Consider the following 18,188-nt stretch of genomic DNA (forward strand, 5'->3'; position numbering starts at 1 on the left):
CACATTTATATCATAAGCAATAAACATAGACACATTCAAATTTTCAAACATTCTAGCCTGTTTCAACGTTATCATTTCAGTTCATTGACAGGCATGTGACCTGCCATTTTTCAAAGTATTGGGGCGATGCCCCACCATTTTTAATTGAGTTCAGACCATTGAATATAGTAATAATGACCCCTAGTTGAATTGACCTCTGATCTGTGGGCACAAATACTCTTCAAACATTTCTTAAAAAGTGAAAGTATGACTTTGTGTTTAGTAAGAGATGCACAAACTAATGCATTTCCTGTCAGCTGCTTTGCTAAGCTAGGATTTGACGTTTTATGGAGATGTAAGCTAATGAAGTGAGTCAGCCACTGTTCCTCCAGCATACTTTGGCCAAGAGGTTTTTTTAGAACCAATAAATTCTACTGCTAATGTGTTCTCTTGCACAAATCTTCATTTATAAACATTTGAATATGCTTTTGTGAAAATATAAAAAAGTTACATTAGAACATATACCCTCACTGGCCACAAGAAATCCCTACCTTCCTGGTGCATAAATAAAGACTGAGTTTGTTGCTCACAGCCTAGTCAAACTTCGCTGTCATGGTGCAAAGACCCTGGCTGGTGGCCTAGCCAAACTTCACTGATGTAGTGCAATACCCCCAGCTCATGCTGTAGTTAATCTTTGCTACCAAGGTGAAAAGTGACCCTGCCCGCAACCTAGTCAAACTCCACTGTCATAGTGCAAAGTCCCCAGCTCCTAGTCCGGTCAAACTCCACTGTCGCGGTGCAAAGTTCCCCGCTCCTGACCTCATCAAACTCTGCTGTCATGGTGCAAAGTCTCCAGCTTGTGGCCTAGTTAAACTTCACTGGTGCAGTGCAAAGTCTCTGGCTCATGACCTAGTCAAACGTTGTTGCCACTGTGTACAGTGACCATGCTTGCAACCTAGTCAAACTCTGCTGTCATGGTGCAAAGCTCCCAGCTCCTGGCTTAGTCAAACTCCACTGTTGTGGTGCAAAGTTCCTGGATTCTGGCTTAGTCAAACTCTGTTCTCATTGTGCAAAGTTTCCGGATCACCTTCTAGTCAAGCTTTATTGGCGCAGTGAAAAGTAATCCTGCTCGCAACCAAATCAAACTTCACTGTAATAGTGCAAATTCCCCAGCCCATGGTCCAGTCAAACTCCACTGTCAAGGTGCAAAGTTTCCAGCTCCTGGCCTCATCAAACTCTGCTGTCATGGTACCAAGTCTCCAGTTCGTGGCCTAGATAAACTTTATTGGTGCAGTGCAAAGTCCCTGAATCATGATCTAGTCCTAGCAAACAGGTCAAACTCTGCTGGCATTGTGCAGCTCATGGCCCAGTCAAACTCCACTGTTGCGGTGCAAAGTCTCCAGCTCGTGGCCTAGTTTAACTAAACTGGCACAGTGACAAGGCCTAGTCAAACGTTGTTGCCACTGTGAAAAGTAACCAGCTTGCAACATAGTCAAATCCCGCTCCTGGCTTAGTCAAACTCCACAGTTGCCGTGCAAAGTTCCTGGCTCACCATCTAGTCAAACTTTGCTGCCACAGTGAAAAGTGGCCATGCTTACAACATAGTCAAACTCTGCTGTCATGGTTGTTCTGGCTTAGTTAAACTCCACTGTTGCAGTGCAAAGCTTCCGGCTCTTGGCCTAGACAAACTCTAGTGTTGTGGTGCAAAGTCCCTCGTTCATGGCCTGGTCCACCTTCACTGCCAAAGTGCAAAGTCCTTGGCTCACAACCTAGTGGTCTGCCACTGTGATACAAAGGCTTTTGGCTGGTCAACAATGGAAAAAGTCCCAGAAAAGTTCAAAACAAAATAAATTTCAAATATACCACAAACAGCACAAAACAAACAAACAAAAAAAATAAATAAATAAAGCAACAGCCACAACGTGCTCACTGCTGCTCTTACACTGGACACACATATGCACACACCATCCGGCACTTGCACCCAGAACCACCCCACATACACATACCTACACCACATGCTACTACTGCTGACAAATTGTGCATGACAACAGATGGACTTGAGTCTGTAATTGTACCTATATATGTGGACCTATAAAGTAGGTGTTTCTAATAAAGTGGCCAGTGTGCATATGTAAAATGTCAGCAAAATGAAGACTACAGTTAATAAAAAGCATTTGAGAAAGCTTTATAAATCCAAAATGCTTATAATTAAAGTCTTCCACTGTCTTTTGAGTCCCGCAGTCTAGCAGAGTGATTTCACTACATTTCCTTTAAAACGGCAAGGGTGTGTTGTATTGTCACACCTAAGCACACTCAGATATGTGCAGCAGATTCATTAAGTCATGTTGGATGTGATAATCAGCTTGATCTTGGGAAGTTGAAGTTGGGAAGTGAAAAGAGATATTTACAGAGAAACATTTCCCATTTTCTGTCAGCAGCTGCGTGAAAAGTACTGAAAAGCATCACTTTGTTACTGACTAATTCCACCATGTGGGTCTGAATGTGCCCGGCGCGTTGTGATCTCCCAGCACACTCTTATTAATGACCTTAAAGCTCACGCCAATCAAAGTAGGCTTAATGATAAGATCACATTTTAATTGGCTGAAAAACAACTTAGCTGGCCTCGGGAGCTGTTGTCAGGCCATTGATTTTTGGATGTAGGGAAGGAAAAGTTAATTAGCATGACACATGTTGGCCCTTTTGTGCAGGCAGCCAGGGTCTCCCGCCAGCATCTTGCTAAATTATGCACCATGACAACCAGGAGCCATGGCGTATATTGTGCGGAGCTCATTTTCTGCTTCATCACTGGGTTGCAGAGGCTGCATCGCTGAAGTGATGTTCTGAAATAACATATGCCAAAGTGGCTTAGGCTAGGCTTAAAGTAGTCACTTAAATCCTCATGTAGCAACAAGGCTTTTTGGATCCATCGTTTTGGTGCATGGGGGCTGGTTTATGTCCTGGCCGCTTAACACAATTGACACAATTAATTTTTTCATTTAATGTGAAAGAACTGCCTGATGTTGCTGAGTTTAGCTGCACTGGGTCACACTGTACTATGAAATGCTAAAGCACTAATGAGCAATTGGTGAAACTGTGCTGGACAAGAGCACAAATATTTAACATAGGGCAGGGACGGGATTCAATATGGTGTAAATAACAAGCCTTTTGTTACAGAAAAACCTTCAGACTGAAGGACAGAATGAGGCAATAAGTGTGGTAATTAAAGAAAAGAGGGAAAGCAACTTCAAATGGTTGGCTGGCATGCAGTTTGGATAGCAGTGTTCTAGGTAGCGCAGGAGGTAATTTAACTGGAGTTGTCAGCAAATCCAACATTAAATTACAGATAATGTTCCTTTAAAGCTTTAAAACTCAGCAAACCTCATATGAATCTCAGTGACTCAATATTCGCCTCAAACTCGCATCCCAGTGACTCAAAACTCGACTAGAACTCAAACCCCGCTCAAGGCATGAATTAGATTTGAAGCCCAGTGAGTCAAAGCTTGACTTGGAATTGAGCCCTAGTGACTCAAGACTAGACTCAGACTTGCACCCCAGTAACTCAAGACTCAACTCAGACTCTTACCCCAGTAAGTCAAGACTTGGTCAGATTTAAACCCCAGTGACTCAAGACTTGACTCAGACTCGCACACTACTGACTCAAGGCTCGATTCAAACATAAACCTGAGTGACTCAAGACTTCGCTCAGACTTGCACCCTAGAGACTCAAGACTTGACTCAGACTTGTACCCCAGTGACTCAAAACTCAACTCAGACTCGGACCCCAGTGAGTCGAGACTCGATTCGAACTAAACCCTAGTGACTCAAGACTTGACTCAGACTTGGACACCAGTGACTCAAGACAAAGCTCAACTCAAACTCAAGTGAGTCAAAACTTGTCTCAGACTTAATCCCCCTAGAGACGCAAGGCTTGACTCAGACTTGCACCCCAGTGACTAAAGACTTAAATTCAGATTCGGACCATAGCGAATCAAGACTCGACTTAGACTTGAACCTCAGTCACTTACGACTCAACTTGGAATCAAACCCTAGTGACTCAAGACTTGACTCCAACTTGAAACCTAAATACTAAAGACTTAATTCAGACATGAAACCTAGTGACACAAGATTGTCTCCGATTCTAACCCTAGTAACTCGTGACTCGACTCGGACTTGAACCCTAGTACCTCAAGACATGACTCAGACTAGAACCCCATTGAGTAAAGACTCAACTCAGACTTGAACACTTGTGTCACATGACTCAACTCAGAGTTGAAACTTAGTGAACCTCGGACTCAAACTCTAGTCACCTGATTTTTGGGCCAGAAATTTTGGTCCAAACCTAAACAGCCAATTTGGACATAACACACTGCATCATGTTTTGAGTCTGAACCTCACCCACACCCAACAAAACTCATTCAACATGACACATATCATCAAGTTTTGAGCCCAAAACTTTGACCAGAATAAAACAAAATTCTATCCGAAATCAAATCACCCCCTCATCACCCGAAGTGCAAAATGAAGCCTGACAGTGCTGGTTAGTGCTGGCAGCTACAGATAAATAAAATATACTACAATCTGCTATAATATCTATACAACAATATCAACTGCCATTCTATTTAAGGAAGAATTAAGCAAATGTTCGCTTTTTTTCCACTTAACCTAGATGTAGTCAATTAGCCAAGACATGTTCGGTGTCTGAAGTTTGCTTCTTTAGTTTTGTACAGGAGACACAAGGCTAATGTAGCTAAGACATGATGGTGATTTTATACCCGAGCAATAATCATTGTGCAAAATGCATGCTGAACTCTATCACTGGCCTCAAACCATGTTGAGTTGTTAAGTAATCTCAAACAGACTTGCTTATGTGGTGTCTGACACTGTAGGGTGTAAAATTGGGCAAAGTACATCGCATAGCTCAAAAAATAGTAGCAGTCTGAATTTTGTCTGTGCTTTTATCCATTTTTAGCAGCAGAGCAGTGTGATATTTCTCTCTCTCTCTCTCTCTCTCTCTCTCTCACTTTTGCTCACTCTCTCTCTCCACGCTACTGTGTGGTCTTACACTGCAAGCCCAGACCCATCACCACTCCTTGACCATAGCAAATTATCACAGCTAATTTTACTACCCGGCAATGTCAGACACAGCATGGTCACTTAGCAACTAATTCAAAAGAAGGAAATAATTAAATCCAACACAATACCTATTTGAGCCCTTAAGACATACATGGGTGGTCTACCCACAGACATCTTAGCACTTAGCATAGGTTTGCATTGCTGTATCAAATAGGTAGCTGAGTATTAGAGGCTGGCATTGGCTGTATTAATGCCTCCAGCACAATATGGGTGGTCAGATCAATACTGAGGTATCAATGTTTATTAACCTGATTCTTGAGTCTGAAAAATAAGCATTTTCTTCAACCAATCATTTTAATCACACACACAAAGGCAGAGTCAGCCAAGCAGTGAGACAGAGTGAATAATCAGCTCTAGAGGTGGGAAAAAAGGAAAGCATCATTAGTGAGAGATATTTCACTCCATTTAACAAGTCTAATCTTTGGCAGGTAATTTAATATTAATGCAACGGCTTTAATATCATTTTAATATACACATTTCTAAAGTGAAAACTGTTCAGTCACAGATATTTTCCCTTTTTATGTGTACAAGAAGACTAAAAGTAAGCCTATTTGTATCAAGATAATAGCATTGTTACTCGGTAACCAATGATATTGCCCATCTCAGTGCCTACCCTTGCAGTAGTGGCTGAAATATAAATATGGTGAAGGCCTTATTGAATTACTAGCCCATTTGCTCTTTCTAATTGTACTATTTTTAGCTATGTAATGTACTTTTCTCAATTTTTATAGAAAACATTATGTAATATGGTGTCAAAATCCACATAAGTCTGTATGAGATACTTAACATACTTAACAATGTAAGATACTTATAACTTCAGTTTGAGGTGTGATTTATACATGCAGTTTGCACAGTGCTAAATGCCAGAGGACAGCCCTTAGAGCTTTCTAGGCCTTGACAGAAGGCCTAATAATTTTGGAACCTTTTTTCTGGGACTTTAGTTAGCAGTATCATCATGCTTGTTGTTTTTAAACTCCACAAATATTGTAGTTATACTCTTATTTCATTGTTAAGTTTTTGTTAGAAATTATAGGCTTAAAATCTCAGTGAAGAGGAAACTTAAACAATAAGGCCTTTTTTCCCTATTGTGTCTAGGTAGATACAGCCAAGACAACTCTGCCATTGGATAAGGCCTTCAGGAACCAGAATTAATCATGAATGTAATTGAGAACTAACAGTAGAATCAACCAATTGTGTGTTATTATTATTATTATTATTATTATTATTATTATTATTATATTATTAATAATAATAATAATAATAATAATAATAATAATATAATAATATTAATGTCTGTTACAAGCTTCAGATTAAACATTTGGAATGTTTTTGCAAGCTTCAAATGTCCATGTTTAATTGAGAACTGCCAAAAATGTGCCAAACTACTGTTAGCTTAGTTCTGTTAGTTACTGTTAGCTGGTTCGCTACTGCTAATTGCTAATAAGCTTATATTGCCTCATTGGACGTAAGCCTTGTAGCTTTAGTGCAAAACTAAGATGAAACATGCCTTGAAAATGAGAAAATTACTTTTAGTTTCATGTTAATCTCTCTCTCTCTGTCTCTCTTGCTCTCTGTCTCTCTCTCTCTCTCTCCCTCTCTCCCTGTCTCTATCTATCTATCTATCTATCTATCTATCTATCTATCTATCTATCTATCTATCTATCTATCTATCTATCTATGTCCATGTTTGATCTACAGCAAAGAAGTTGAAGTACACCACTGTAAGCTTACATTACAAATCCCATAGGGATGCTAGTGTAAATTAGCATTCTCATAGCAGTTTTGGCTTATTTCTTGAAGTTTTAACATCTATGGCTAACATTCCCTCGCCCACTTTAACTTACCACTCTGATATGAGTCACTCCTATATTACACAATGGCCACTCAGTGAAGAAGAGGAGAAGGGAACAGTAAAGAGTGGATTACTCAAACGGAATGCACTTGACCTCTACAGGTTAGCCTCAGTGTGCTAATTAGCTTATCATTGCAAACCTTGCAATGCAAATGTTTTTTAAGATGTTTGAGCATGACGTACATAACGTGTGAGTACTTGCTTTGTCTGGCTTTAAACTTCTGGTGTAACGCCTTTTTTGTTCTTGTTAGCCTCGTAGCCTTTAGCATGCTAACGCCAGCTATTAGAGTAAAGTAATGAAGCTGTACCAGCGTTCATGTGTAACAGATGGAGTGTTTGCACGCTTAAGCTCAGCAAATTGAATGTTATGGTTTTGCAACGTTAAGATTTGTAAAGTAGTTTATCGCTATAGCTTATAAACAGCTTTGTCTGCCATTATTTTGGGGTTTGAAAAGGGAAATGCATCCGGTTGCAGTGATTTCTGGGCAAGTGGTGCTGAATTTGACATTGTTGTTCACTCGATCCTTCACCCCTCCGAGGGCTCATCTAACACCCTTCACTTCAGTTTATAAAGTAATGGAACAGCCCTTAAGATGGCGCTGGGGATTCCATTGCGGGGAAATGATGAGTCCAAGTGAATGAGGGCTTCTTAAAATTGGTATTGAAAAGTTTAATCTAGAACTGCCGAAAAATGCTAGTGTGCATCATCGTTATCTTATTGCTAACATAGCATATCCCATAGTGTTCCTAGCAGAAATTAGCATTGTTTTTTCAGTACTTTCTTGACCAAGTTTGGATCTGAAGGCCTAGCTGTAATAGTCACGGTTTACCTCTGCTAATAAGCTTTTATTAGTTATACGTTACTCTTCTAGCTTTAGCGCTTCTTCTCCTGCATCCCACAACTCAGGGGGAAGGAATACACTGAAGTGGGGGCTGTCTATCTATCTATCTATCTATCTGTCTATCTATCTATCTATCTATCTATCTATCTGTCTATCTATCTATCTATCTATCTATCTATCTATCTATCTATCTATCTATCTATCTATCTTACTGTCTTCCTCTCAATCTGTCTAGCTCATAGCTCACACCTAGGGGAGACAGGAAACAGGAACAGATGGCAGAGGATGTACTCACCCCCTACTGTCGCTGTCTAACACACACACAGCGAAGAAAAAAAAAGGGAAGCACACGCTCCCCTCTAAATGTCCTCAGTCTAATACATCAGTCTGCCACACTCTCCTCCTCGCTGGCCTCAATTAGAGCTGACAATAATACATCTGTCAACTCAGAGCCAGCATTACACGTCACATTCAATATCATACGTCCCGCCTGCTCACACACTTGTCTGAGGTATACCTGTGCCTTTGTGCAGTGACCTGGCAAGCTGCCAGACCTGGCACTCTTCACATTGACCTTGGCTTTGCACAGAATCCATCACTGTATGTGTCAGATAGGGTCTTAAGGTCCACAGCTGAAGACGAGTTACCGCACAAGTGCTTTAATCCTTCGATGTCTGAAGTTGTAGTGTAGTTGATCATGTAAGTATTTGAATGTAGCTACATAATTGCATTTACGTTCAGTTTACATTCTGTACTGACAGGTTGAAGTCTTGGCAGAATTTTGGCAGATTCAACCAAAAGACAAAGTTGTAGTATTGTTTTGCATTATAAATACTGTCTACTTTTTATTTTAAATGCATGTGTAGCACACTGCTTGGGTGCTTTTTTGTCATATAATGATGATATTTATAGATAAATATCTGACTAAGCAAAAAGAAAATCACTGGCTTTAACTGTTTAAGCAATGCTAGCTATCTAAGCTACACTATATGGACAAAAGTGTTGGCATATGACATCCCATTCTAAATCCATAGGCATTAATATGGAGTTGCTCCCCCTTTGCAGCTACAACAGCTTCCACTCTTCTGGGAAGCTTCCTACAAAATTTTGGAGTGTGTCACTTATCCAGAACAGCATTTGTGAGGTCAGATACTGATGTTGAATGAGAGGGCCTGGCTCACAATCTCCTTTCTAGCTCTTCCGAAAGGTGTTCGATGGGGTTGAGGTCAGGGCTCTGTGTGGGTCAGTCAAGTTCTTCCACACCAAACTCACCCAATTATGCCTTTTTGGACCTTGCTTTGTGTACTGGGGCTCAGTCATGCTGGAACAGAACTGTTCTCACAAAGTTGGAAGCAGAAAATTGTCCAAAATGTCTTGGTAAGTTGAAGCTTTAAGAGGTCTAGGCCAGCCCCTGAAAAGCAACCTCATAGCATCATCCCTCCTCCTCCAAACTTTATAATTGGCACAATGCAGTCTATCAAGACTGCAAGACTATATGTTTAATTTTATCCGCCTGTTATCAATGGGTGTGGCTGAAACACCTGAACTCAATAATTAGGAAGGGTTTAATACCTTTGTCTGTATAGTGTATATCAGGGGTCTTTAATTAAAAGGTCCAGTTACAGAAAATGCCCTCAAGCAAAGGTCCAGAACATCATAATGTCTAACTTGCATTATGATTCAGTGCCATAAACTGCAGACTGAAGTAGCCTAGTAGTTATATCAACATCTGATGTAGTCAACAACTGAATGTCAAATCAAATAAAGTACAACTCAGTCATATTTCAACAACATTTATTGGCAGTTTTCTCTTTTTAGAGCACGCTATGTGAAGTAACTTTCCTCTGGCTCACTTTCTTCTCCGACTTCACTCACTCGAGTCTCAGTGCTCATCTGATTGGCTGAGCAGTGTCACGTGTGATATTTACAACACATGTGATTGGTCTGTGAGATTCCCGGGCCGCTAAAGCAGTACCGTAAAGGCTAGAAAAGCTACGCCGATCAAAATAGGAGCAGCCTGTCGAAATTAAATAATTCTCCATAGCTTGTCGGTTAAAGGTCCAGGTCCACATAGGACAGCACCTGGGTCCGAACTCGGACCGCAGTCTGCCTATTAGTGACCTCTGGTGTATATCAATAAAGCTTCTGAGTGTGGAAGCTAATAGAGGCAGAAATCTTCAGCATTCAGAATGGGTCCTTAACTTCCCGAAGTTCTCTACAGATATCACTCCAGTGGCCTCATGTGGAGGTAAAAAACAGAGATGAAGCTCTGCTTCCCACATTTCAGGCTTCAAAGAGTTCAACTCCTCATACCTCTGCACTATACACCTGCACGCCAGCTTTGGTCTTCAACTTCAGGGCTCTTGACATATCCTTCCTTAAAATCAAAACATGCCCATAAGGCTAGGCCATGCTGCGTTAATGTTTTTGGCATTCAATATTGGAACAAACTTACCACTTATACTCACCAAAGCTGGTCTTTGTCCATGATTTATCTCTTCTGAACATATAAGTTTTCGAAATGACTTCAAGAAGTCAAAATTGACTGGTCAGTGGTGTTTCCTCCAGTATTTTTCTGCACTCCTGATTGGCTAACAGCAGTGCATGGATGGAAAATCCACAACTGATATGTTCAGCTTCCTACAGCTCGAAGACAGTGAACACTGTCGCATCCTCTAGCTGTTGTAAATACGATTAATAAACTTGTATTTATTTTTTTAACACTACAGTCAGATTCTCACTCGTCAAACAAAAATTAAAATATTTAGTGGAAAAAGTTATGTTTCAATATGGTTATCCTTTTTTGCTCATGGTAACGAGCACTAGCACCCATAATGGATGAGTCACAACTAGCAGTAACTAATCCAGCTGAAGTTTTAGTAAGTTTTAAAGGAATGTGGTCCCTAATTCAACACACTGCAGCTAGATGAGCTATTGTGCTAGCTAGAATACCTACTTTCCAAACTACATCCTAGCCAAGTTGGTTTATGTTATTCCTTTAAACACAGCATTTACTGCATGTAATGCTTCAGACTGAAGGTTTTCTATAATGAAAGGCTTATTATTTAAAATTTAAAAAAATGTTAAATATGACGCTGATGTGAGCTGCGGGAGAACAACACTACCTAACGAGTAACTATAACCGTAGCAAACCTGACAGGTGACATGCACAAGTTTGATTTAAACATTTATCTAGACTCCTTTATTATTTATTTATTTGTTTCCTTTTTGCCATACTGAAATTTGATGAGTCTTAAGTCTCTGGCTCTTTTGAGTTGGGAGGCAGTCAACATGCACCTCAAGTTTTGGCAAAGTTCTATGAAACATGGTAGGCAACAACTGTTATGAAAAGCACATTTGTTGGCAGAGCATGAAAAAGCCAATTTAAATCATATTAAATGCTATCATTGTCTACTTGCAATCACAAATGGGATATTGATTTAACGTTGAGAATCCTCAATTTGAACAGAATTTTGCTACTTTACTACAACACAGTTTTACTTACCAGCTGAATTAAGGGTTTCAAGAAATGTTTCAATGTGTTTTAAATGATGACACAACCCTTCGTTTTGGTTGATTCAGCAAAGAATGCTAATGGTAGGTTTTACAGCTACCAAAACTGTCTTACCACCTTGGAATGTCCCACAGTTTTAAGCTATGAAATTCTAGGTATCTAGTTTTCAAAATGTAGTTTGAATGAAATATCTTACAGCTAAGCTTAGCAAAGCAAAACAGTCAACAATTAGTAATTGGGAGAATTTATGTGACTCTATTGAAGAATTTTAGTTTCTAACTAAATTATGGGTACCACTTTAAAATAAGACCACCCTTATAAAACGTTTATGAATGGTTTAAAATCAGCTTATTAATGGTTATTAATTAGGCCATAAACACCTAAAAAATCATTAATAAGCAGTTATAACACACAAAAAGGCAAAAGTGATCTGTTATTTGCCTAATAGTGAACCCACATTCATTTATATACACACTTAGAAATTATGGTTCTTTAAGGGTTCTTTAGTAAAGAAAATGGTTCTGTATAGAACCTTAAACATTTGATGTACCTGTTGCATGATTGAAGAGTTCTTTGCACCATGAAAGCATTCTTCAGATTACTGAAAAATGTGCTGAAAAGGGTTCTAAATAGCACCAAAACAGGTTCCTCTATTGTTGTAATGTCAGGCTTGTTACCATAGAAAAACCCTTTTTGATGCTATATAGAACCCTTTTCAAAAAGGTTCTATTCTCCATCAATCTGATGAACCATTTCATGATGCAAAGAACCCTTTAATCATACAAAGGGTTTTTTGAGTGTTCATGGTTCTATATAGAACAAATTTCTTTACTAAAGAACCCTTAAAGAACCATCATTTTAGGTGTGTAGATAAACCATTAATAAACCAATTTTAAGCAATTCATAAACCACTTATAAGGGCAGTCTTATTCTAAAGTGGTACCATATTACGCAATGATTATTGTCTGGTTGTTTGTTTTGTATTGCCTTATCTTTGATATGTGTGTTTTCCTAACAATGTATTTCACCGTCCTGCCTTCCCTGCCTTCCCCCAACTTGTTGTAAAACAGAATAAAAAATTGATCACAAAAAAAGTTTGGACACTCTTGCACCAGCCTCCTGCTTTTGGGCCCATTTTGCAAACGTTTCATTAAACGACTGCCAAGTTCCTGAGGTGCCACCACACCATGACCCTAACTTCCAAATGACTTTTCTCTTTCGGAAGAGGAAGAGTTCATACAAAGGGACCCTGTTAGAGGAAGGAAAGATGATTAATTGTTCTGCTTTTTGCTTCCTCTGTCCCCTGTGCACCTCTCTTCCTGAAAGAAAGCTCCTGAAATCAATGGTCCTCAGTTCAAAAAAATCAATGGTTCCTCAACAACAGGCTTCTTTACTATTTATCTAGCTCATTTGTTTGGCTGCTGCTGCGCTGGTGAGCACACAGAGCCGATTTGGTGCCACACACAGGATGTTGGAAAGCTTTCGCCGTGTCATTGATACCGCGCTCGTGTGTGATGGGAATTCTAAATGAGCTTGGCTTCCCGTCCCAGAAAGAGGCTTTCGTTCTCCTTTCACGCTCAGCAACCAGGAGGCCATGAAGCCTCATTCATTTCTTGCTCACTTACTCGTGCACTGTTCACATGCTCACTTGCTCACTCATTCACTGAATCTCTCTCTTTTATTGTCTCTCCCCCAGTTCCCCCAGTTATCCGGGTGTACCCTGAGAGCCAGGCACGGGAGCCTGGGGTCACTGCCAGTTTGAGGTGTCATGCTGAGGGCATTCCTGACCCACAGCTGTCCTGGCTGAAGAATGGCATGGACATTGCCACCAAACTCTCCAAACAGCTCACACTGCAAGGTGAGGAAGCTATGGTCACTACATTCTTGTCACCACTGCCACAAAGCCCAGTTCAGGCTCACAGAATGTCAATTTTTTATTTTTCTACATCATTCCAACACACCAGCTGTCCTTTACGTTGTGTGAAAATAATGAATGGAGCAATAGAAATGCTCTTAAATAACTTTGAATAAGATCTCTTTACATAAACTTACATTGCAAGGTAAGAGTGTTTTTACCTTCTCCTGTAAAGTTACAATTTTGGAGATACTTGTTTTTCTTTAGACAGCGACAATACTAGCCTTCAGGCTGGACAGGTTTATGTGGTCTATTACATGTTTACAATTTACCCTTACATTTGTCCCATAAATCTTTTTTCTGTTGCATAATATTTACATCTGAATATATATATATATGTCAAAATATTTGTAATATTTACATCAGATGGATAGCTACCCAACATAAGCTAAAGAAATTGAGAAACTATTCAAATGAAAACCTGATAAAGCATGGCTATTAGCTCAAACTAGCTAAGCTAACTAGTTAGCTAACTAGACTGATAGCTAGTTAAAGCTGCCTTTGTGGATTCATTCATGACAGAACAGTAGATACAACTGATCAGAATTAATAAATAAATGGATATATCAAATGAATCCACTGAGAATGCAGATTAAACCACTTTGCCTACACTTCACACACAATAATTTCACTTGTGTTCAGCAGGAAAGATGATACTATCACAGTAAACATCTCATATAATTATAGTGTAAAATGTAAGTTTACTTGATTTGGTATTTTGTTACTACTGCTAATAATAATAACAAAAATATACTTTTAAATAATAATATTAATAAGTGTAGTAGATGTAGTAGTAGGGTTTTTTGTGATGACAAAAGAATTACTTATAAACATTGACTAAGCTGCACTTAAACAAGCGCACGTTATATAGTTAAGATCCATACTCAAAATTCTGTGATGCTCCTTGCACTTTTTCAACTGGGCATCCTTTGAAAAGACCACCTAGGTGGCCCCCAGGTATATTGAGTTTGGTTTCCATCCTTTCAAATAATTCCACCCATCAGAGTGTTTGGTTGTAGAAGAGATAGATGGAATGATCTCACTGTTAGCCCTGATATGCCAATTATAGCACAGCATTCACAATTCATTAATGATTTTATTGCTGTATATTTTAGCACTGCAGTCAAACAATGAAGGATGCAAACCCACAGAGTTTGATGTAGTGTGTAAACATTGTGAAAGTTTCAAAGCATTCATTTCACTCTCCACTCTAGAGAAAACAGTTGGAAAATGGAAATTAAGCTGCAAAACAGCCGATTATGAATTCATTGGTTTTTTGATATCACAAAAGGGGTCCAATCACAAAGTGGCAAACCTTTAAGTTTTTAATGGTCTTAACAACAAATTACTAGTCAGTACATTAGCAAGAATTAAATAAATGTATAAAGTAACTTAGTGTAGGATAGCTTTTCACTTTAACATCTGTAAACATTTGTATTTTGGGTAAACTTGCAGAAAGCCTTTTATAGAAAAGAGCCAGTATTAATACACTAAGCATTTACGGCTTCAAACAGCTGGAAAAACATTGCTGAGCTAGTTTCTGTTTAATGTGAGACCAAATATTCTCTATAGAGCTTAAATCTTATTTGCTTCCTAAAGAGATCTTCAAAAATAAATCATGATTTGTTTCCAGTTTAAAGAACTATAGTCATATGCAAAGGTTTATGTGCCCCTGGTCAAATTTTGTTTTGTATGGCACATTTTATTTTTATTATTATTTTTTATTGTTAAACTCCAAAAAACAGTATTTGTGTTAACTTATTTTCAATTGAATGAAAAACATGTAATTTGACTGGGGTGGTCATACTTTTGCATGTATCCCAACACTGGAAAGTCATATTTATTTCCTGTTCAAGGACCAGCTACAACAAAGAAGTTTTGCTAAGCTGTGCAAGTGCTTTTTGATACTTAATATGTCCTCCCCCACATCCCTCACATTAGCTAATGGCTAATGGCTAATGTCTGTCTAAGTCATTTATAGTGCTTTAGCACCTCACGGGTATGAAAGACAGGCATGTTTGTCAGGATCTAGAGCCTTTTCTCACATCAGGAATCCTCCCAGTGGGGCTATCATCAACAGAAACAGTCCTCCTCCACAACGCCTGCCTTTCAAACCAAACCCAATGTGACAACTCGGGAACAACATGAATTTTTCTGCCGCTATCAAAAACACTCTCAATGTCCTATTAGAGAGGCTAACAGAAATGGAATTGCTGCAGTTCCAGTGTGTAGACAGGGGTCCAGTGGAGTTGTTGGAGGAAAATATCTATTCGTTTTTCAGTCGCACCTTTTTTAAGTTGTCCTTTTTGCTCTGTTCTTTTCTTTTCCTAAAAAAAACAACAGCAAATGGAAGCGAAGTGCACATCAGCAACGTTCACTTTGAGGACACTGGCGCGTACACCTGCATCGCCCGTAATGAAGCCGGCGTGGATGAGGACATCTCTTCTCTCTTTGTGGAAGATTCCGCCCGGAAGACGCGTATGTTTAAATCATGATGTTCTCCTCAAATCTCACTATAATGGGGCTTCACTTTTTACCATAGTTGTGCATTATTTATCTGTCTGTGCATTAATAGTTCATAACCTTCAAATGTAATAATAGAACAAGGACCAAGTGATCAAAAATGCCCTTTTATGTGGCCTGTGGCAAAGACTTAGATGTTGCTGTGAGCTGTGCGGTTTGATAATAGTCAGTAAATATCAATGCCTAAAACATGAGATGACTGTCTATGACTTGACAATAGGAGCGAGCTTCCCAAACTACAGAGGAATTGTGACAATATTTAAACATCTCTGTATAATTCAATAAGTCGTTAAGATGTAAACAAAGTCATTTATAGTGGTTTGATGTAAAATAGTCAACTGTAGAGAAACGTACAGAGTCAGAATCGTTCACAGTGGTGGTGATAGGAACCAGACGTCCAAAGGGTTTAATGCCTCTAAAAGTTACCTCACAGAAAGTTATTACATGAAATGGGTACAAATATGTTGCCAGATGAAGACATTAATTTTTGATAAGATTTAAAAAAACAGGATATGACTGAAGTGCCATTGAGCAAGGCGTCTAACCCCTAACTGCTGCTGGGTAGGGCTGCCCACTGCTCTGGTTAAGTGTGCTCACTGCCCCGTAGTATGTGCGTTCACTAGTGTGCGTGTGTGTGTTTGTATGTGGGAGTGTGATTGCACGGATGGATTACATGGGGAGGCCAGATTCCTCTGTGTGCCAGCACAATTGGTCAATGGTTCTGAAAACTAAAATTCTAAATTCTAACATTTAGGCCAATTTTTTGTTGTTGTTTTTTTTTATTTATTTATTTTTTTTGCAAATAATTTTTTTCCAAGAAACATGTAGGTTCACTGGTCATTTTGGATAGCTGGACTACATTTGGGCAGACATTGTGACCCCTGGTTCCTATTACCACCATTTGAAAGAAATCAGAGTCTGTAAGTTTCACTATGATAAACAATTTCACATCAAATTTGACTGAACGATGCATCATTTTTGAAAATTTATGAAATTCCTCTTAGTCTGAAGTAAATGACATTTCCAAAACTGACCTTAAAAGTCATGACAACAGCTTTAGGAGGTTAAATAAAGACAGACTTATAGTGACTTATGGCCTTGCTAACTAAAGCCAATAAAACACTGGAAAAAACACTTTGAAGAGTCACAGCACAATCATTACAAGTAGAGTGGATAATGAGAGGTTTCTTATCTCATGGATTGTCTCATATCTAGTTCTAATGCTAAACATATTTTTGTTCTTCACTTGCATGACTTAGTCATGCAACAGCTAGAATATAATGTTTTCACTGAAGGACTAGCTATGGGTTAGTAGAGCAGGTTCTTGGTGCGTTTCTAAAGGTGGCAGACATTTCAAACATTTCAAAACTTCAAAGCAACTGACATTTTCAGGCCACAAGCCTGAATAGCTTTCCCCTGTAAGCTGCTTTCACCCCAAAACAAGCTAATGTTGCTAAAAAAAAAACATGTAGTGCCATTTAGCACTATACAAATAAATCATGCAAGCTGATTCATATTAATTTTCATTTGTTGTTAGCCAAAAGCTATTTCTTTGCTCAAGTAAGTAGCAGGTGTTTAAGAAAAGCATGGCTGTCAGTTTTGTTTACATGCTTGAATTTGATATGATTATGGATGAAACAAATGTGTACCAGTTTGGAGAATATGATGGTATTAGCTAAGGGGCAGAATTAGCATAAGTATTGGATCTCTTGGAGCCGTAGTAGCAAACTTATACCATATATAGAGTTCATGTCCAAAGTTCAGTCTTAGAAGTTGGTTGTGTCTTCTGCTTGTTATGATCCAAGCCATCCCAAACACATTCAGTGATGTTGAGGTCTGGACTCTAGGGTTGCCACTGATAGTGACAGTTTGGTGGTCTGCCAGTTCTTGCATGGTTGAAATCCCATTTTCTCTGAATCTTTTAATCATTTTTTGAACTCCAGTTCTGGAAACTCCAGTTTTTTTCACTTATCTTATTTAGACTTTACCCTTCATTATGCAACTGGACCATCTTTTGTCTAATCTGCTCAGAAATAGCTTTTACTTAATGCTTATTTTGGCTGCAAAGGGTGGTCTCTGAGTTTTTGCACATTTCTGTATCATATCTTTGCACATCTTATGGACCATTTACAGCTCAGGTCATCACTGGATCTAAACATACATGCTGACCTCATGATTTTCTTTCTGCACATTAGCTATATAGCTCTGAGCCAAGCCTCTGCAGAATGAATGCAGGCACAACTAAAATGAATGGAAGTGGTCACTTTTTATGACTTTTCCTGCATAACCCATGCATGAAACCTATAAGCCATTTCATTTATGGGTTTCTTTTATCCGCATACAGCTTCCATTGAATTATGACCGTGTATAAGCCCTGCTCAGCTCAGAATGCTGATAGTCTGCAGGCTAGCACAGGTACCATTAACCTTT

At 39.1% G+C, this 18,188-nt stretch overlaps 1 protein-coding gene across 1 annotated transcript in view; it reads left to right on the top strand.

Annotated features, from left to right (window-relative positions):
* Positions 1-18,188, top strand: part of fstl5 (follistatin-like 5) — a 225,944-nt gene that overhangs the window by 167,435 nt on the left and 40,321 nt on the right. The window contains exons 9-10 of the mRNA XM_036568782.1: positions 13,017-13,178; positions 15,579-15,713. Coding sequence (XP_036424675.1) covers positions 13,017-13,178; positions 15,579-15,713 — 297 coding nt within the window. The remainder of the gene's footprint in view (positions 1-13,016; positions 13,179-15,578; positions 15,714-18,188) is intronic.

This window comes from Colossoma macropomum, unplaced genomic scaffold, assembly GCF_904425465.1.
Source record: "Colossoma macropomum unplaced genomic scaffold, Colossoma_macropomum, whole genome shotgun sequence".
Lineage (NCBI taxonomy): Eukaryota > Metazoa > Chordata > Actinopteri > Characiformes > Serrasalmidae > Colossoma > Colossoma macropomum.